The sequence below is a fragment of the Nothobranchius furzeri genome, chromosome 9, assembly GCF_043380555.1.
Source record: "Nothobranchius furzeri strain GRZ-AD chromosome 9, NfurGRZ-RIMD1, whole genome shotgun sequence".
NCBI classification, from domain to species: domain Eukaryota; kingdom Metazoa; phylum Chordata; class Actinopteri; order Cyprinodontiformes; family Nothobranchiidae; genus Nothobranchius; species Nothobranchius furzeri.
Window position 1 is genome coordinate 40,998,330 of NC_091749.1, and position 22,416 is coordinate 41,020,745.

At 39.3% G+C, this 22,416-nt stretch overlaps 1 protein-coding gene across 2 annotated transcripts; it reads right to left on the minus strand.

Moving 5' to 3' along the window:
• Positions 1 to 1,915: 1,915 nt before the first annotated feature.
• Positions 1,916 to 19,897, minus strand: tmem39a (transmembrane protein 39A). 2 transcript variants are annotated; one of them, XM_015953471.3, is made up of 9 exons: positions 19,682 to 19,897; positions 6,309 to 6,460; positions 5,228 to 5,450; positions 4,872 to 4,955; positions 4,642 to 4,796; positions 4,097 to 4,439; positions 3,827 to 4,014; positions 3,628 to 3,748; positions 1,916 to 2,394 (listed from the first exon to the last, which is right to left on the minus strand). In XM_015953471.3, the coding sequence occupies exons 2-9, from the start codon at positions 6,419 to 6,421 to the stop codon at positions 2,155 to 2,157; spliced, it is 1,467 nt and encodes a 488-aa protein (XP_015808957.1). In that variant the 5' UTR covers positions 6,422 to 6,460; positions 19,682 to 19,897; the 3' UTR covers positions 1,916 to 2,154. The 2 variants fall into 2 exon arrangements, with proteins under 2 accessions (XP_015808957.1, XP_015808956.1); XM_015953470.3 differs by having other exon boundaries at positions 19,651 to 19,791.
• Positions 19,898 to 22,416: the final 2,519 nt, after the last annotated feature.

A 22,416-nucleotide genomic window follows, 5' to 3' on the forward strand; every position in this document is an offset into this window, starting at 1 on the left:
TGTTCTTTGTCGTCATCTAGTGGCCACTTAGAACACTGCGGGGTATGGCTTCACCTGACTTTACTTGACCTTTAAGGTTATTCTAGCTTTCTTTTTAAGATAAATGCTTCCCAGTGAGATACTAACAAACACTTTCAGTTTAAACATATTTAATCCCAGAGAACACAAGATCTGTTAAACACCGTTTATTTTGTTTCAGATGTCAGAATACCCAGAAATGATGTTTGGAAGATGAATACTGTCAAATGCTGAGATATGTCTACTAACTTTACCGCCACTGACAAACATAATAACCATGAGTCCGGACCCTGATCCTGGAACATGGCACAGTCAAAAGAAAAATCACAACAGCTTTTTTTCACTTTACAACAACTGAGCAAAACTCCAATCCTCCCTTTAAATCTGATGTGAGCTGAGATTAAATTGAAGTCAGGGGAACGAGGTCATGAATTTGTACTCCTCAGATGCGTCGACCAAATCAAAGAGAACAACAGTCTAAATAACTCAGAGGCTGGGCTTAAATGCACGTCTTAAAATGTGAAATTTCCTGTTAGGATAAACTTAAAGAAACCACAAATGAGTCAAAACCTACGCTTCAGTCTCTGTGCTCTTAAGGCTGGCTGGGTTCAGCTACAAAAAAGTACGCACACAACTCAGAAGAACTTAGATGGAGAAATTCACCAAAGAGCAGAAAAAGGAGTGTCAGAAAGCAGAAAAAGTCTGATTTCAAGAGAACGTTTACCCAAAATAACTCAACTGAAAACCTAGAAAATATTCTGGAACTCAATAGACTTTGGGGATATTTAATTTGGTCTTTTTAATCTGACAGTGAGTCAGGTTTGAGTGGTAATTCGTAGCACTTTCCATTTTAACTAAGGCAGAAATAAAACACCTGAGGCACGAGGATGTCTCAAAATGAGACTAAACAAAGTAAACTCGCCTCTTCAACCATGGCTAAAACTGTAAATATGAAGGATCACTAGTCGCCACGTTTTCTGCATCCAAATTAAAAATGGATATAAATTAATTAAACAGCGACTCAACGATCTGCTACAGAGTTGGAGAGATATTAAACGTAGATGAAAAATTACAAATTTTAAGCTCTTCCTATCCCAACTGTTCTCCAAAAATGCTTAATGAAATATTTCTTTGCTAACCCGGTTCTCTCATTCATGGTCCTCGAGACGCACCAGCTCATGTTTCGGATGAACTCCTGCTCCATGACTTTTTTTCTCCTCCAGAAGACCGTTATTCAGATGTGTTCCAGCAGGAAACACACATTTAGTGAAATGCCGCATAAAAAATAGTTTCTTCAGGAAAAGATTCAACATTTAGGACCTATGATCTACCCTTTTCTCTGCTCAAAATTAAAATAATACTAATAATTAGAAAAGTCAATACTCACAGGGCGTTTGTGGTGAATTTGAAGCTGGGAAAACCAGTTGGTTTAGTTTGACTCCATCTAAATAAAGAAAAATAAAAAAGCTGCCCAACCCACCCAGATGCAACAGAACCTGGTTGATTTATCTGCATTTGGTTAAACGCTGAAGGTTCAATTTCTACTCGGTTGTGTTTAACTCTGCACCAAAAGAGGAAAACGTAGCAGACTGTTTTCATCGCGTCGGTCACTCTGATGAGATCAATGAAGGAGTTATTTATATTAACTGACCACATTTCTTTTTTACAACTTGAGAAACTATTTCTCTAGGAACAAAAGCAAACTGCTGGAATTAAGAACCCCCCTGTGACCAGATTAAAAACTGGGGGATTAAACAGGTTACAGAACCATCAGGATCTCAGGAACGACCTCCTCTCATCTCTGGCTGCTCACACCTCGTCCGACTGACAGCCTGAAGCCAAGTTCGATCCATGATTGGCCGCTTGCACTTAAAATATCTTTGGTGAAAGTCACCCGAGGCATTCCCCGACTTCCCTGTCGCCTAGCAACAACGTAACACAACATGCTAATGTTGTCAGTGCGGTAATGCCCGGTGTAACACAAAATAGTATACAAAATAAAAATATTCTTTAAATAGGTAAATATAAACATTGCATTAAAAATAGAACCGTATCAAAACACAATATGAGTTCACAGTCCGTCTCCTGACCCTCACAGCCACTAGGGTTCACGGGCAAAGTCTCACTGCTGATGCTTTACTGAGACTTGAGCCCCGAACTGTTGGTAGAGAGGGGGCAGGAGTAGGCTTTGCCCAGAACGATGCGGTCTCGGAGTAGTTTAAAAAGCACATAGTAGTTGCAGAAGAGAATCAGGCCCAGGGACAACGTGTGGTTCCAGCGCTCAGAGCGCAGCAGAGAGTATAACTGGTATAAAACCACGCTGGACTCGATCCCGATCAGCAGGTTCAGGATCCGCAACGGCTTGTGGAACAGGAACTGCAGGAACAACAACGGAAAACAGGAACTAAAAATCCTAAAGTGATACACAGATGAAAACATATCTACCATTAATAAAACATAACACACTCATTCAGTCTAGCTTGGTTAGCTGGAGCACCTGGATGAAGGTAGGAAGCTCTGACAGGACTCAGAACCGCCTGAATGTGTGGCATTCATTCAAAGCAGGTGGGTGACGGAGCTGGTGATTAGTTTAAGATGGGATGCAGAAATCACAAGAGTCACACAAACTCACAGACACATCAGCACTCCCACCGGAATCAACCTACCAACCTGCAGGGTAGGAGACTGAGGACATGGCTGAGGGGAGCAGAGACATCCCCTCCCACAAAGACAGACTGTGTATCTTGTTTTATAATCAGTTTAGTTTTTGTTTCCTGTTTTAATTTGTGCAGCTTTAATGCTGACGTGGAACAACGCAGCTCCGTTTTCAGTCAGATAAAACCAACGCCCCGTCAGAACATCCTGTTTAGAACCGATAACTGAATAATAATAATAATAATCCCACATGTGGCACAGCTTTAGCTCATCGCTGCTGCTCGGCTAAAACTTCCAATCTCCAGTTTTCATCCTTTTCACGGTTTTACATCGGTCATCTTTCACATCCATCAGTGTAAAATGTTCTTCTCACGCCACAAACAGATTTCATTAATGAAGGTTATTTTCCTAATTCTCTCTTTGGCATCTAAAACACTCATGGATTAAGTCTGTGGTGTGTCACAGTTATTTACCGTTTATCTTTTGTGTATAAGATCCATCAACAATAACTATTTATCCCAAAAGCCCTTTTTGGTTTTCACCCCAAAACTTGGATCTTGCTGCATTTTCTTACTTGCAAATGAAAGAAATGGTTCCAAAAAAGGCACGCAGGGAAATGAAAGGACACATTGGATCTTGTAAGCCTTAATCATCTTGCAGTTTGCAAAACTAATGAGATTAAGACAATTAAGCAAAATTATATTCAGATGAATTATTGGTTAGAAGCTATTTTCATCCCAGCTGCATGAATAAATTAATTTATAATCACTGTTAAGTTAATGTATTTGAGATTATCTAGCTGTAGGTTAAACAGTAAGAACAGAACCATAAAAGCAGATCAACTCCTGACCGATTCCTGCTGATGTTGGCAACAAGTTCTTTACTTCCTGATTTTAGTATCAACATGAAATTAGAAAGTTGGAGACTGCCTCAGTGATGAAATCAGATACTCACATAAAACCTTGCATGAGAAACATCAGAGGGCAAAGCCACGTTATAGGGTCCGACTGCTTTATACAGACATCGGCTGTGTCGTACCAACACCCCCTGAGGCCAAATGGTGCCTTCTGACCACCTGCAGAACACCAACACCACACTTTTAAACATCAACAGCATTTGTTAACCTTTAAAGGTGTATTTAGGAGCCACTCACACATGCTGGGGAGCGTTACTGTATGAGCCATGCTCCAGTTTCTGCCAGCGGCCCAAATGAGCCGCAGAGCGATGCAGCAGGTCACAGTAACCGGGGGGGAGCAGTTGGCTCATCAGCATGACGAACGCGTTGATCCACACCATGATCAAATGCTCACATGACCAGCGCATGTCGTAGTATTGAGTACTCTGTTGGCGTTACATTAAAATAAGGATTACTTTAAAACTGGCACCAGACCAGACAGATGCAGGAAGAATAAAGAATTCTAACTTTTACAAAGCAGAGAGGCAGGAAGGCTACGTAGTAAGCGCTGAACAAAGAGTTGAATAGCACTTCCTTGATTCTCTTGTTAAAATCACTTTTCAGCTCCTCCACCTCTGCTCGAATAAGCTCCGGTGTGTCCGGGCACGAGTGCGTGGGCATGTGTGGGGGGCTGGAAAACTGCTCTCTTAGGTTTTCCCGTAAAAGGAAAAGGAAGTCGCGTGGCCGAAAGAGCGGAGACTCTGTCAGGTCGGTCTGCTGGTGGTCAGCTGGATAATCACAGTCAGATGCTATTGTTTGGCTTTTCCCTCCCTCCTGATGGAAACAGCAGAGCGGGACGTACACACCGAACCTAACGAGGGAGGAAAGAGAGCAAAAAGTTGGTTTTATTTGATGATGAGGACGTGAAAGCATTACACCAACATCAAAGGAACAGCAGATTCTACATCTACTTCCATTAAAACAGTCAAACCACACAGTGAATGACAGTCAATACAGTTTAACAACCACGTGAATCTGCGTCTTCTGCAGGTGGACATGAGACTTAAACTCACGGGTATCCCAGGAAGAGCAGGTTGAGCACAGAGTGGTTCCTGCAAAGATTGACCAGCGTCCAGCAGAGCACCCAGCCACACAGGGTCAGCAGGCTGAGTCGAGCTGTTATCAGTACCACGTAGCGGAGCAGACACCCTCCGCTGCTCTGAGACACCTGGACCAAACAGACTTCATAAGGAATCTGAAGAGGGTTCATCTGGATGGAGCGAGAGCTGGTTGGTGTGTTTACCTCTGATACAATTGTCCAAACAAGCCTCCTGGCCAACATGACAGTGATGAAGATAGCCAGGTGGTAGTCCATTAGATGGAAATTCTGCATGGATGAGAAAATAAATCATCATGAGACATTTCTGTATTTCTGTTTTAATTTATACAACTTTTATTTCTAACATATTCAAAGGAGTTTATATTCATATTTTTACAAAGAAAGGGAAGTCAGTCAGTTTTACTACAGATAACAGAACTATTTCTGTTGATGGACAAGAGAGATTATATGTTAAGGTTTTTTTTTTATGTGAGACAATAAATATCAAATTACAATAAAATAAAGAAAAGCATTAACCAAGCAGATGTGTGTGCTCTTACAAGTGAGGTAGAGGCAGCAGGGTGACTGTAAGGGTACCACCACACTGTCCTGTAGATGTTGATGTACTGGACAAACAAGGCAACCAGCAGGTAAAGGAAGAGCAGGAACTCAAACAGCAGGCTGCTGTCCAGAGGCAGCTTGGGGATCCTCGAGTGGCGGACCGGCTCTGGGGTGATGAGGGCAGAAAGGGGCGGGGCAGATAGACCCACAGAGGCACTGCTCCTGGATAAATACATACACAACGTAACACATGCACCATGTTTGGGACGCACCACATCTACCTACACTTGGCAGGCGCAAACCTACAGAAACACTAAATAAAACTTCACTCCTTAAAACTGAGACAGAATTTTTAGAGCGCTTAAACAAATAAGTAGGCTAAACTTTAATGAATTAATTTCTATTTTCATGTAAATAAAAACATAGATAATGCTCCTTGTTTATCCAGAAAGTGATGATTAATACTAATACAGTGTGCTTGTTTTATCAAGTCAATTTATGCTACAAATGAGAACAGCTGCTAGCATTACAGCTCAATACAGACGATGTTTTATAGTCCTTTGTGCATTCATACTGTGTTTTTGTCCGTAATCCATTTTCTAGTTCTTTTCTCAAACAGGTTACTAAAAACTATTTATTTATCTTACATGTTTTAGCTAGTAGCTCTAGTGATCCTCAGAGATCGCCGGTGGTGGTGGCGTCGCTTCATTTTATCCGCGGGCAGCAGAGGACGATGTCGCCCTCTACTGCTCGCATCCTCCTTGCTGATGACACAGTCCCATGCGTGAGCCAATGTGTATGGACCATGAACAGAGAAGATGGAACATACACATTGGATCATGCATGGAACTGTTTTCAGCAAGGAGGATGCAGGCAGGGCAGTAGAGGGCGACATCGTCCTCTGCTGCCTGCGGATAAATGAAGTGATGCCACCACCATCGGCAATATTACAGGATGGCTAGAGCTACTAGCTGAAGCATGTCAGGTAAATACATATTTTTTACTAAACTGAGTAAGAAAAGAACTAGAAAAAGCATTACAGTGTTTTATGTGTCTGAGGGTCCAGAAGTACGATCGTACCTGTTCCTCAGCCCGGTGCCATTGCCAACAGCACCTCCAACTAAAGTCTGCAGGGACGGCAGACAGGAGCGCGTTATTTGCTGTCTGCTGGGACCCCTGCGACCTCCTGGCATGGTCGCCAGTTACCGTTCTTCTCAACAAGCCACCATGTACTGTAAGGGCACAAAAAACAGAGAATTCTTTGCAAAAATGTAAACAGATCCTAAACAGAAATAATTTAGTCAAATAAAAAACAATGAAGAGGAGCAATGGCCGATGCCAGCTGGAAAGGTAAATGAAATCCAACAAGGTTAATAACAACAGAGGCTCATGTTTTTCAGTAAGTTTGTTTAGTTGATTCAAGATCTTGTTCTACATTTTTTATTTTTATTAAGTTAAACTAAATGTTATTTCATATTTTTTTTATGTAGCTACTAATAACTGGTGCTGAAGTTTCCGTTTCTCATAATTTGTGTTTTTCAACACAAGTAAAATTACAGGAACCTGTAACAGTTTGTGATGCAAATGCAAAGGTTGCATGAAGTAAGAGTGACATCTGCTGGTCAGATTTGAAGGTATTTCAGTCCATATATCAAAAGAAAGAGTCCACTCTGAGCAACTGCTGCCAGCTAGGGATCAGCACCTGAAGAACCTGGGTGACAAGCAAAGACAGGCCACACATAGGAAGTTGATTAGTAGATAAATATATTTCACATTGTGTTGTTGATAATTTAAAAAGTAGCTTGAGATATTTTTAGAGGTGACTATTTGCTTCCATTTCACTCTTAGCATTTTTAGCTCAACATTAGCCTCCAGCCTTCTTTACTCGATATGAGAGTGAAACAAAAAGACGTTGTGGCTTCTTAGGGGTACATGAAACTGGGGCTGCTGCTTTTGAATATTTTAGTATTTGAATATTCTATCGAATCCTTCATCGATTAATCGAGTACTCTATTTGACAACGTTGCGAGTGAAACAAGACTGGTCTGCTGCTAAAAATATGAAAGTAAACAACAAAATTATAAAACAATATGTATTACACTCGTGTCGGCTAGTTCTCTCTTTCCCAGCTGATATTTCTAGTTAATAAATATTGAATGGAACAAATTTTGACTTACATTTCATTAACATTTTAGGTTTGTATTAATATCACTCATTCTAGACAAAATAACATGTCTAAATATATCCATATATATATGTGGATATATATATATATATATATATATATATATATATATATATATATACATTAGGGCTGCACGATATTAGGAAAACCTGCAATATTTGATAGCAGTGATTAATATTGCGATGATGATATTACTTGCGATAAATAAAAACATAACTCAGGAACAAAAATAATCAAAACAAAGTGTAAGGAAAATGAGAGGTTCTTACATTTTATTTAAAGAGCCGTAAGGCGTGGGATCCCATAGTAAACATGAAATCCACCTTACGGATCGGTGGGTTATTTAAACCAGAAGATCGGATCTTTTTAACGCAGAGATTATGTAACCGTTATGTATTCACTCAGAGACAACAGAATAGAGAGAGTCAACTTTAAACGTTAAGAATATTATTACTAACAAATTAAACTAGGCTGACTTCAGAACTAAATGTATGGTGTAACTAAAAATGGATGAGACGATGAATGGATGACGTGTCATGTAAATCAGAACCAGCAAATCCGAAGAAGCGATTAGTTCTGACGGGAACTGAAGATGTTGTTTTGAAAAAAGCTTGGGTTAGTTTCAAAACCGCATGAGACACCATCAAGCCGGGTCTACCTGCCTTGTGGAAGTCCTCTGGTAGATCAGGAATGCAGAGGTCCAGCGGACCCTCTCTGGAAACCGAGCTGGTAGAAGAAGCCGCGGCTCCGACTAGACCTGTCTTGAGTTACCTCCGGCACACGACTCTTTTATTGGCGTCTGTTCAGACCCAGCCTGGGTCGGTGGAGCTTTTATTCTGAAAGGAGCTGTTGTTGCCGCTGGTTGTTATAGCGACTGGATTTTCAGCTTGTCGTGGTTCTTTCGGTTGAAGAGTTAAAGGTCGGATTGGCCACTCCCGACGCTTGCTCTGGAACGCTTTTGAACTGGCGTTAGAGCTGATGTGGCATAGTTTTATACCTCGGATGTTATGGTTTATTGTCGAATGAAAATAACCAAACACCGTCAGAAGCACGGCTCTGTCAGATCTGTAAAATTCTGATTGGATCAGTTAAAAAAATGCGTTATGTCTTTTTAACACTACGTGAAATGAGTCCTGTTGGAATCCTTAAAGTCACAGACTCATCATTTCTAAGATCATAGTAAAGTAATTAATATTTTAATTTCATAGGTCGGTCACATTTTATTATTGACAAACACTTTGATGGATTAGCTTTATTAAAATAGAGTTCTTTGATTAATTAAAAGAAAAGAGTTCATTCTTCGTTCTTCTGTCTTCATTGCTGGAACGTAAACAGTTTAGAAGTGAATGCATGACCTTGAGGCTGTTTCATGCACTCTGGCACAATGTCAAAAGGGAACGCTGTTAGTGGATAGAAATGACTCCATCCCCTTACAAAAGAAATAAAAAATCATAAAAATGAGAAAAGCAAAAGATGTGAGGAAAGGGAAAAAGAAAATGAACAAGAAAAGGCAATCCGTGGATCCCGGGAAAAGCAGAATCAGCAGAAAGAGCAGAACAAAGCTAACTCAGGTGTTTGCTAACCATCAAACCTCAGGGGCGGGCATCTAACCTATGACAACCCACCCAGTTGGCCAAATGAGTGAAGAGCTTTATTTAGTTGTTAGATAAAACATCATGCTTCCATTTGATTGACAGAATGCATTATGTGTAGCAAACATTTGAGCTTGAGCTGACCATTCATTGCGATATTTATCTGTTCTTTGCAATATGCATATTGTGCATGCTGATATCGCGATAACGATATATTTACAATATATTGTTCAGACCTAATATATATATAAATAAATTAATTAATAATGTATGGGCTGGCAACATAATCCAGTCTAAACTGATTCGTGAATTACATGCTACAATGGCTTGTGATACACAAAGATGCTGTGAGAGGAGCAGAATCGTAGCAACAACCCAGACTCCAGGTAGCTGCTGTGGCTCTGCCCCACACTGCTGCAGACATCCACACATAAACAGGATGAATGGTGGGGATTTTTCTTCCGCTTGTAGTTTAGTGATTCATAGCCATTATGTTTTTTCTGAACCCGAATTGATCGTGAGCGTGCTACGCAGTGGCTTAGCATTAGCAATTCTGCTCATTGTTTCACTCTTGATCATAAACTAGGGCAACTAGGTTGGTAACATTCATGTGCCTTTAAGAAGCTGTACCACTTTGAGTCTGGGGATGGGTACTGTTGACAATTGAATCGATTCGGTACTAATTCCCGGTACCTAGGAATTGATACCGGTACTTAACGGTACCAATTTTCGATACTTTTGAGTGTTTATTATTTAAATTCTCTTTTATAATTAAATATATATTTTTCTCAATATATAACAATATTTGATAAATATCACGATAAATAACATTCAACTGTTTGTATTTTAACATCGTCCTTGTAGTTTTATAAGCTGATAATTAAACTGAAGCAAACATCTTTACTGTGAACTAAATTTACTGTGTATCTTCATTCCTTATGCCATTTGATTTTTCCTACTGGGAAGTTAGAATTTCTGAGGAGAAAGCGAACGTACCATTAGCTGATAACAACGGTGGCAATGGAAGCTAACATATCAAGCTAACGTTATCTTAAACAGTTTATTTAACTGCTGGAGCAGATTAAAACGATGATGCCTCACACTTAGATCGTTGTCACTGGTTTCATCTTCACCCAATCACCCGTCGCATTTAGTGAAGTGGACCCAAGCTTTAGCGTGCGTTCTTTCTACCATGCTGCTCTCGTTATGAAGGACGGGTACCGAAACGAGGCACCGCTTGAAATGACGTGAATCGGTGCTCGGTCGGTACTATGGAATTCGATCGGTGCCTTAAAAAGTACCGAATTCGGTACCCATCCCTAGTTGAGTCATGTAAAAATATGACAACGTAATACATGTGACAGCCCCATCTAGTGGACAACTTTTGTTTCTGCACATGCCTGTAGTTATCGTCCATTTATCGTTAGAGGTGAAATTCTCAATATATCGTGATATTGATTTTAGACCATATTGCCCAGCCCTATCCCAAACTTTGGACCATTTCTGCCTTTTACAGTGGGTTGTGCCTTTGCTGTGTTCTTTGTTTTCCTCCACATCACCTAGATTACCTCAATGTGCATCAGTAAAATGTGTTCAGACTGTGGTGCGCACATTTAACCAAGCTTCGAATCAGTAAAATAAATGAAATGAGGAATTTAATGAATCTAACCATTTGAAGATTTGTTTCAGCCCCACATGAAAAAACTTCTGGGTCGCTCCTGGTTACTGGCTTACATCATGTTCACAACACTGCTCTTCTTCAGCCAATGTTTATTTACAGATGCCCTGGTGTAGTGTTTGTGTTGAAGACTTGGCAACACTGAGGACTCAAATATGATTGGCTCTGGAACCAGGAAGTATGGAGGTAGGACAGATTGTAAATAACGATTACGTCCCTCTTCTGCCTTTTTAAAAGGAGAAAAACTGGTGAATTTGTAAACATTTCAACCTTTGATTTAAATAAATTTGTTTTCTTTAAGTTTCTGATTGTTGCTGAAATAAGTATTCTTCTTTAAATTGTTTCAGAAAGATTTCAAAAACCAGTGCAGCTCATAATGTTGTCTAAGTGTAATAATATCAATTGAGAGTGCACAAAATTCAACATTAGGTAAAGTTACACAAGAAAAACCCACCACCACCAAACATCTAGCACATAAAATAACCACAAATAACCACAGTCATAAACATCTTCATTCTGGTGTTTATGAAAGGAGATTTTTATGTCATTTGTTTAGACCGCTTTAGTTAGCTCAATGTACCAAAAACAGAATTACCCAGTTTATGAACTATAGGTTATGAGCTACCTCCAGCAGATTAAACACCAGTTAAAAAGACGTATTTCTCATGTCGCAACTGAAACCACCTCACCAAACCTCCCTGCTTAAAACACTTCTTGTGGCTGTCAGACAACATCTTAACCAAACAAACAGAACGATTATTAATTTTCAACTACCCAGAACACAAAACCTGCCTACAAGCAGCCCCACCCCCTGGTGACTATCTTAGAAAACATAACAAAAGCCTTAAGCATCTGAAATGACTGGGGTTTTAATATTAATAAGTCAAAATAAATCTCATCTTCAGAGATTATAAGGTCCATACAAACCTTAAAAATACATCAGTTTGATGTCTAAAAGTGTATAATGAGCTTTCTCTTTCCACTCAATGTTAACCACACATACAGAGGTGACAAACTGCGCTATACAAAGACTCATCTATCTTTAGAACATGGGGTTGAGTCAGCAAACAATATGAAATAATTATGTTGGCAATCATAAACCTGTGTGGGTAATGTTAAAACAACAAAAGCAACTTAGAAGCCTTTGGAAAGTCCAGATAATAAAAATAATCAGTTGCAAAACTGAAGATATGCGTTCAAAATTTGTTCAATGTTTAAGTCAGAACTTAGGAAAAACAAATAATCTATTAATTATTTTCATTTGAATGCATTCAGCTAAAAGGAAACAAGGAGGGTAACATGTCGATAGACTGTCAAAAAAGTAAGAAAGATCAAGCAGCTTTTATTTTCTGGTCTACACCTGTTTAACACCTGAGTTCTGCTCAAACCCTGATGGGGTTTCATAAAATATTGTTGCTGCTGCATTCCAGTAAAAGATCAACGTTGAAAACAAACAGTTTCTTTTACATAAGACAGAATGTCTTGCCTAAACAAAACAAAAACAAAAATTATGAAGCAGATAGCTCACTTTTTATAATGTTCCACGGCATTTGTAATCACGTGGTTGCTTATTAGGGCCCAGCCGATATATCAGCCGGCCGATACTGGGGTCATTAACATTATCGGCTATCGGCCAAAAAGACGGCCGATATGGCCGATATTACGCTACCTATCCAGCAGATGGCGCCAGCTTCATGAACTCATGTTGTGTGGCTCCACTCCTCGGGGGGTGGAGCCACCATCACAGCACACATGCAGCGGAGCAGCAGGAGCAATTCAGTCAAGCAGAGACGACGGTGATGAGGAAATTTGAGGTAAGTAGGGCTGGGCGATATATCGATATTCTTTAAATATCGGTATAATTTTTAAACAAGATATAAGATGACTTTATATCTTTATATCGATATAACTGGCCAAACTGCTATGCTAGCGATTAGCCGCTATGCTAGCGACATGTTGCTCCGTCTCTAAGCGGCTATTACGTGTATTCTCACAAGTTTGCTCAGTCTGAGAGCCTCTGGGTAAATGTGCTGATCTAAACTTTGCATTTGGCCTCCTGGTTTTTAATTATTTGGGGATGTTCAATGCCAACGGAGTTCTGTTTTCCATCCTGCTTGTGCGGAGAGACGAGCCAAACCCCTCCCTCCCCTGTGTAATGAGGAAACGGCTACGGAAAGCTGGAGTGGCCAAATGACCTGAAACATATTGTAAGGGTTTGAATAGTAAACTATAGGGTTACCGTTTTATTTTGAAGGCAAACTCAACGGGTGAGAAATGTTGTTCCGGTTCCATTTTTTTCCGCTCTGGTTTGCTATGCTTGTAAATACTCTGTTACGAGTGATTCTGATGAAAAAGTTGAGTTTGTAAGGTGTGGGTTATGGCGACAGTAGCCCGAAAATAACACTCATAAAAGAGCAACCAGAGACTGAATCATTACAGTATAATCGCTGATATGAGCCAACACTGCTAACTAGGGTTGTCACGGTAACCGGTATAGCGGTAAACCCCGGTAAAAAAGTTGACAATAAAAATAACCGTCCAGTTTTTAAAAAACTATATTATCTCGGTGGGTTTACCGTGGCCGCGGTTTCAGCGCGGTGACCCTTACCAGCCACCGTCGCTTCAGCTGAAGTTCCCGCGGCGCGCACACGCACTTTTTAGTTTGCAACGGCACCAAAACTTTGAAGCTGAAATAATGGCCGAAGGAGGAGACGGCAGCGCCCAGGACATCCATCAGCCCTCAAAGAAGACTAAATCGGAAGTATGGGCATATTTTGGATTTCTGAAAAATGCCGAGGGACAGTTAATAGAAGACTGCTATCCCGTTTGCAGAACGTGCAGGAAACAAGTGTCTGCAGAAGGCAGCAACACTTCGAATCTAATGGCTCATCTGAGTGACGATCACCCACGTCTCTACAGCCAGTGCAAGGTAAGTCAACATGAGCATTTTAGCTTAAATGCATGACGCGAGGACTTTTGGTTGAGGGAGAATACAACGAGTCACTATATACTGCAGCCGCAGCGTCCTCTGCCAGCAGTTAAACCGTGTCACGGACACCCTGTTGCTGGATGAAGCATCTTATTTGTTGATGATGAAGAGAAATATACAATTAGTTCCTTGTCATTGATTTGTTTACTTATTCAATGCCATTTATACTTGAACATTTGGATTTGATTACATAGTGTAGTAGTTATTTTAGTAATTTGTTTAAAGTGGCTATTTATTTTAAATACATATTTTTTAAGGTTGACTTGTACAGTGCTCAAGTCAAGTGTGGACTGGAGTTTTAGATTTTCATGTTGATAATGAAGAAAACAAGTATATGAGAAAACAAGTGGTGTTTCTTTGATTTGTTTACATATTGTTTATGTTTCGAATGTTTGGATTTGTATAATTTAAACCTGCACTGACTACTGTAACATGTTCCAGAAAAAGAAGATATTTGTTCCTTTACTTGTGAAAAGTTGCACTTTTGCTAAGGCTTTGTGTTATTTTAGGTTTAATAAACACTGTTAAACCTTTTCAAAACTATTTCAGTTTGTGTAGAACAGGACTATCAATGCTTTCTGAACATATGCAACACCGTTTAAAAAATACCGCGATAATACCGAAAACCGTGATAATTTTGGTCACAATAACCGTGAGGTTAAATTTTCATACCGTGACAACCCTACTGCTAACTAATAACTAACAACTAGTTAATAACTAGTTTTTCTAATAACTAATAACTCCATGGTGCATGACCCATGTGATCTTCAGTAGATGCACATTTAGCTTAACATGATGGATTTTTTTTTCTCTGGACAAGACCTATACAATATGGGCCATCTCTAGATGAAATTTAAATAATTTTACATTAATTATAAATATATAATTAAAAAGTGCCTGTGGGACATTTTATACACCTCTGGCTCTCAACTGTGTGTGTGTGTGTGTGTGTGTGTGTGTGTGTGTGTGTGTGTGTGTGTGTGTGTATGTGTGTGTGTGTGTGTGTGTGTGTGTGTGTGTGTGTGTGTGTGTGTGTGTGTGTGTGTGTGTGTGTGTTAGCAGACAGCTGTACCTGTGTTACTAAAGCTCAGACTGGTAGAGAATAGGCACTACGGTTAAAGTTTGACAAGAATCAATACATTTTTATGCATTTAACCTACTGATTTATGTTAATAATTTCTCAAGAGCTTGAAGTGAGTTAACTTGTCAACAGTTTACAGGAGGAAAAATATCGAGATATATATCGTATATCGGAATTCAGCTTAAAGATATCGAGATATAAGTTTTGGTCCATATCGCCCAGCCCTAGAGGTTAAGTATTTAGTTTTAAGCATTATTAGCATATTTGTTGTGTCAGTGGTAAGTTGAACAGTAAAATAAACAATGACAAAAGTATGTTTCCCCTCAACATGCTTCCTAAGTTTATTGTGTCTCTCGTGGCCTTGTATCAAAAAGTTACCCTGAAAGACAAAAAAAAACTGCTGCAGCATTACGCTCTATGCAGAGCTCACGCTGCTTCCCCTTTAGTCGTGCAGGGCAGTAAGTAAGTAACAATGGCCTTTTTCTTGTAGACATTCTGGTATATTCTCAGATAATTTCATCCACTCTTCTTCAGCAGTCTTTTCAAACTAGGGCTGCTCAATTAATCAAATCAGCTGTGGTTGGGACAATTATTACATTAACTGATGGACTTGTAAATACATAGTTTATAAATAAGGTAGAAATAAGTTCCTCACACTGATAACTAATAACTAATCTCTCTGAGGACACGGTGCTAGTGCACTCTCCTACAGCACATTGACACAACTCAATAAATGTTACGCAACATTTTGTGAACATCAATTTATTTGCATTTATTTGTTATAAATGCCACTGTATAATTCTTGCTGTCGGTATTTGCAAGATATTGGTATTTGGGTCTGTACTGGTTAGACTTAAATGAGTTAAACCAAGGTCTATAGCCCTTGGGTCATAAACTATGAACTATAAGTATATTGGTCTTTTTATACTGGGAATCAGGAGTTATTTTAGTGATCATCTTGTTTCTTATTTATTTTTGTCCTGATTGTGCCCCGAGCAATTTTATGACTGAATAAAAACAAATAAAATCAACATAAATTGAAAAATCGTCCTAAATATTCGAGATCTCAATTTCAGTCATAATAATCGTGATTATTGTTTTTGCCATAATCGAGCAGCCCTATTTCAAACTCACTAGTGATGTGTCGGTCGCGAACGAACCGACTCTAAGAGCCGGCTCTTTGAAGTGAACGACGGGAGCCGTCCCCTTCCCTCCCCCCTCCCCTCTTGCTTTGGTGAAAGCTACAGGTGATTGGTATGTGTGTCCAGACTGTCCACACACAGAGCAGTAGGGGCGGGGAAGAGGGAGGATCAGACTCAGACACACAGCAGAGCACATGCGGGTGGAGGGAGACGAGAGGGAATGAGGAGGAGGAAAAAGGCGAGCGAGAGAGAGGAGAGTGCGACGAAGACGGTGAGAAAATGAGCGTCAGCAGTCGGAAAGTGGATATTTCTTTAAGTGTTCAGTTATTAAATCCATAGAAATGATAAATATTTGATATATTACATATTTTTACATTAGTAAATAATTTTACATATAGTTTTGCATTATTTTGGTTATAAATGGACTCTACGCAACAGAAAATCTGAGGAGCCCCTTGGGAGCCGAAAGAGCCGGCTCTTTTTGGTGAGCTGAGCCAAAAGAACCGGCTCTCTAAAAAGAGCCAGAATTCCCATCACTAAAACTCACACAACCGCTGTCGCTGCTGAGGAGGGGTGGGGGTGGGGGGGTGGGGGGGGGGGGGGGGTTGACAACAAGGCAGTGAAGCTCTATGATAGGAGGGAGTCCCTCTCCCTGGGAGAGGAGGAGGGGCGGTAATACGATGAGAAAATAAACATAAACATTCCTCTACAATAGAATAAATCTATTGTGTTTTTTCAGCCTTATATTTTATATAATATAAGTTTTATAAATATAAGTTCACCAAGTTAACTTCCACAGAGTGTTACTTTGTTACAAAGCACAAGTATTACGTTTTATTTATTGCTGCATTTTTATTATTTTAATATTCTTATTGGGATCTTCTGTCCCTAAACTTGTGTGTGTTGTTAGATTCCCGAGTGTTAGCTATGTCAGAAAAAACATTTTGTAACCAGTTGTTTTAGCATAAAGCAATGGAAGGGAAGGCTTGCATTCACTTGCATAAAAAAAAACACGCTACAATGTGTGTGAATTCACTTACATTGTTTTATGCTAAACTAAGAAGACCAACTGCTGCCAGATCTTATTGGGCTGGTTATAAAATGCTTTTTCTGACTTGTCTAACTCTGGGGAATCTTAACAAGGCACGATTTTACTGAGTGGTGGAATATTCCTTTAAGTTAAATGTGTTTGTGGAAACCACAGTTTACAAGAAAAAACTTGAATGTTAGATTTTATGCTGTGACTAAGTTTGGGTGTTCTGTTGTTTTTGAGATCTGCTAAATAAATCTTATTTGCATTACTTGGAAACCCTAGTGAGTTATTGAGACAGTTCTTTGGTGTGTAATAGAGAAATATGTTTGCATCAAAAAGGCAGAGAATGAAGGGTTTAAGCTTAAGAATTTTTTTTCTTTTTTGTGAGGGAGATTTAACGGCCATTATATCGGCTATCAGCCTTTGTTAAAAGTTTTAAATCGGTATCGGCCCCAAAAAAAGCATATCGGTCGGGCCCTATTGCTTATCCTGCAAATATGATTGCTATAATAATACTGAACGTGATGTTATCTGTTGTAATTAAGCCACACTTTCAATCCTCTCATTTTGTTCTGTTGTTTTATTGCTAACAGCAGTCCAGCAACTATTGGACCATCCGGTTGTCTGTCTCACTGAACTGAAGCACTTTCTTGGGTCCTCCATTCATTACACACTCAAGTATTTAGCAACAGAACACCACTGGTGTGAGAGGTTCTCTGCTCAATAATATCAGCGAAGGAGAAACAGCCGGCTGCTACCACTTCAACTTAGGTAGGACAAACTACCAGAGTCCCAAATAGAAAAACACCATTTGAAGTCACGGACGACAAAAGACGTTTGGACCTAGAAAACAGCGAATGGTGTTTAGTGCCATCTCGTTTCCTCTGGCAATGCAGGTGTCCGGTTCCGGCAGAAGCGTCTCAGGGAAGATACCCGATGGGGAGGAGTGAGCGTTCCACGACCATGTTTGCATTCAAAACCTTGCTTGTTCTCAGATTCACTAACAGCTTTAACTTTAATTTATTTTGTGTGCTCAAATTTCTAATGCATGGTCCTCACAGAATTCAAGTGAAGAATAAGTAAATTAAATAAAATTTTTGAATAAAATTGGCAAAATAAAATAAATCTACACATATAAGCTATTCTTGTACATGACAGTGTACTAGAAGTTTCAGTAAATAAAAACACTTGAAGATTAGGAGACTAAACCATCAGTTAGAAATGGCTTTAAAAGACAATGTGTAGTTTTTTATCATTTTCTCTGTAAATATCCATCAAACGTAGGAAAATATTGGCAGCTTCGTAACATATAACGATAAAAATTGGGTCTGAAGTACATAGGGGGCGGGACTAGCGTCTTTTGGGGACGCCAAGCTCGGGGTCCTGCGCCTGTCAATGTCGTCACACTAGATGGTTGGCTGGACATCCAACTTACAGAAGTTACGTTACCACGTTCAAAAATATTTAAGAAACACAAATGTAATAACAAAACTACTAAAATTTTTCCTAAACATATGTGAAAGAACAGAATAAAAAAAGATGCAATAGATGTTTTAGCCAGTGATATTGCTGTAATATGATGAGGTCATCAGCCGGCGCAGGACCCGAAGCATATCTGGAAACTACAGCACCAGACAACTACAATCTGCATAGCATTAACTGAAGGATCATCAAAGTCTGAGGAGTCACACCAGGGTAGCATGCTTTCTGCTCCACAGGTAACAACATTTACAGTAATGCTTTTAAAACTAGCGACAGTCAGGGAGATATGGTGTAAAACTACCCTGAAATGTATGTACTGCCCCCTAGCGCCAGGAAACTACACACTGCCACATTCTACAATAAAATCTAACCAGTGAAAACATCTGGAAGAACCCAACGAAAGCACTGAATAGCGTACTGACCAAGGAAGTAATTTTAATTTCAGAAATGGGGAGGGACACCAATGGCTTGAGTGTTGGTTGGGAGGTCAATGATCCATTTTGTAATGTGTGGACTTTAATAGACTTCATTTACACAAGGCTTTACCCCAATTCAGTGAAAAGAAAAAGTAGAAATCATCACTGGACTTAGATACCCACTGTTCCAACAGTCAAATAACCCAGAAACTCACTGACAGCATCCATCATTTGTGTAAACCAACATTTCCTCAGCTGATGCGCATTCTGAAGCATGATGGAGGAGATAATAAAGCATTTTCAGACCCCGGTGTGTGGCTGCAACATTAAACACCATCTGAGCTTCATGTACAAACAGGAAACAGACGTTAACACATACGCGTGCGCCACGCAAACACCACAAGGGGCCTCAATTTCAGCTGCAAGTCAAAAGTGAAAACAGGAACTGTAGTCATGACTGCATTATGGGGCTTTTAGCCTTACTGTAGAGGTGCAGCACGTCCTTCTCTTACAATAAGCATTATTTACACGTGTGAACGTTTCTTTTTACGTGGAGACAAACGGGCAGCTTGCATATGTTGAGATAAACCGTGTTTCAACGGTGGAAACGTTTAGTTAGGTTGTTATTTTTATGCCCGTAAACTTGCTAAAACATGTAGTATGTACTACAGCTGCCTGTAGGAATAGCAGCAGGGACCGTTGCTATTTTCACCTCTGCGAAAACTTTTAAAAGGCCTCTTTAAACCAAAATAATCTGCGCTTGTAGCTTTCTAGTAAGAGTGTCAAATACGACTTAAAATGGTTAAAAAGCCAAGTCTACTCACACCACATCGACAACATGCGGGGGGACTCAACTGAACAGAACGAGGATGCATCAGTCAGTTTGTGTGACGAGTCAAGACAGCAGCGAACATTTCTCCGCCTTCCAGCTTCAGTATCCAACACTGCACCGATGTGGGTACGTGTTACAGCGGCACCGGCGACGCAGGAGGCTCGCTTTTACCTCGTTTGTAAACATAAAACGTCTCTAAAAGTTAGTCTGGGGCTGGAGGAGCAACAGTGTAATGCGCTACAAGACCGACGTGGCAAAGCTGCACCGCCTCTCCCAGTGTCGTCATCGGAGCGCGACTCCATCAACAGCCGCTACTGCACAGTCGCAGTATGACGGTCAGGATATATTTGGAATAATGGACATATTCTTTATAAAGAGAAATCTATCTACTTTAAACACTGGGTAGAAAAGGGTATTATTTTTTGTCAAACAGCTTCTAAATGCTGATGGTTATCTTTTGACTCAATGAATTCGTATTCAAGTTTAGCAAAAACTCCCATCAATTACTCAATATTTGATGCTTTGCCAGGTGGTCTTTTACAACTGTTGTGAGGAGGCAATGTTCATTCTCTAGGCTATGGCCCACATCACAACAGTATACTGATTAGAGAGATAAATGTAACAAAAAGAAATGTACTAATAAACTAGGAAAACTAAAATTGAATGGAAAACTAAATAGCTTTCTGGAAGATTTTTTTGTTCTTTGTTTGGAAATTTAATCTGGAGGCCGATTTGGCTAAATGTAGGGAAATTATGTTTAAATAATGAGGTTAAAGAAGTTCCTTTCAAAATTTTACATAACGTTTACCCAGCAGATTTAACTTAATTATTGATTATTCATGTACCTTACATCATTAGAGACCAGCCATTTATTTGACCAATGTATGCAGCTACTCTAAAACATTTTGGACAAATGAACAACATTTTATCGAACAGAAGTCTGGAAAAGCTGTGCAACTAACAAGGAAAGAATTTGTACTTTGTTTTGAGGACATGGACAAGGACGTTTCGCATTTCATCCAGCTTCTTCTCTTGGGAAAGTTATTCATAAAGCAGGATGGACAGACTCCAAACCAAACATAAACCACTTCAGCAGAGAATTTGAACAATACACTTATATAATAAGAGACCTTGATATTCAAAAAATGTTTAAAACAAACTATATTTTTGACAAACAATCTGAACATGTGATCTTATATTTTTATTTCATTCATTTATATGTCCCTGTCATGTGTTGTTGGTGTTTTTCTTTATCCCTGGCATTCACCAATGTTATGTATATTTGGCATATTTCATTATGTTTGTTCGTTCTTTGGAAATGAATGAACAAAAAAGACGGCCAGGAGGAGTTGCATGGGTTCTGTCAACGTTAAAGCCATTAACAACACCTATAGTCTGTTTCTTTATCTAAGTGTTGTTACATAAGATCCCTGACATTCTATTTCTTTCCATCTAATTGAAGAACTATAAATACACCCAAAATATTTGAGAAAAATATTTACAACATCATCGGTTGCTAAACCAATATTGTTTAACTTATAAGTTGGATATTGTAATTTAAATTATATTAAATTGAATAGTAAGGTTATTAGTGCAATATTTAAATTCATCCCTTCTTATGATTATCACCCAGGTAAGCATATACAAGTTCATGGGAAGAGCCCTGAACAAATCTGTTTGGCCTGTTTCCCCAAAGTGCTTGTCAAACATAATAAACACACACACACACACACACACACACACACACACACACACACACACACACACACACACACACACACACAGTATCAGTCATTTTATAATTATCACATACACACACACATGGATAATTTGCATTTGTTTATTCCTCATATGGTTCATCTATTCATTGTTAATATTTACTTTAGTATATCAAAAAGGTTTTTCTTTTACATGGTTTAGTGATTTGAAACACTTCATGTCAGTAAAGAGTTAAATCCAGCAGAGCAGAAGGGTTCATGGCAACATGCCTAAAACTGTCCCGTTGAATTGTACCTCCTTTGTGCTCCATTGTTATGGCAGAATGAGCATGTAGGTACTTGATAGGAAAATAGATTAAATAAAATTGTCTTCATAAAAATCTTTGAATGCTAAAATGTCACCAGAAGCCAATACAAGAGACTTTAGAAATTGTATTCATATAGCATATTTTACATCAACAAAAGTTGATCAAAGTGCTGAACTAAAGCTACAGCAATACAACTTAAAATTTATAAAATAGATTGAGCAATAGGATTCACAACATTTTATTGATAAAACCACTGCCAATTTAAATTAAATATTCATCCACTTTCTTAACCCACTTTTCCACACAGGGTCACAGGTGCCTATCTCCAGCTGTCTTCGGGCAAACAGGAGGGGGACATCTTCTTGGACAGGTTGCCAGTTCATCGCAGCAATTTAAAACGGGTTAAAAACAGTCTGATTTACACAAACAAAAGGCATCCATCAAGATAAAATATAAAATTAAAGTAGGTAAAAACAGATTAAGAACACCCATATGCTAAAGAAAATAAATTAGTTTTCAATTTAGTCTTAAAAATTGCTGTGAAGATCTTTGATCTAGAAAGAAAGACTGCTCCAGAGCTTTGGGGCTGCATTGGCAGACGTGCGGTCCCTCTTTCTGACACAGCTGGGTAAAAGAACAGTTAGAATTAATTGATTTGCAGATCTAAGACACCGTGCACTATTGTAGAGGGGAAGGAGTTCCGAAATGTAAAGGGGAGCCAAGCCATAGGAG

What these genes read in the sequence shown, in the direction of transcription:
- tmem39a (XM_015953471.3), bottom strand. Translation starts at nt 6,421, where the DNA reads ATGCCAGGAGGTCGCAGGGGTCCCAGCAGACAGCAAATAACGCGCTCC. An exon ending in TGCCTCTCTGCTTTGTAAAA is followed by an intron (nt 4,015 to 4,096) that starts GTTAGAATTCTT and finishes TAACGCCAACAG; the next exon opens with AGTACTCAATACTACGACAT. An exon ending in AGTAACGCTCCCCAGCATGT is followed by an intron (nt 3,749 to 3,826) that starts GTGAGTGGCTCC and finishes GGTGTTCTGCAG; the next exon opens with GTGGTCAGAAGGCACCATTT.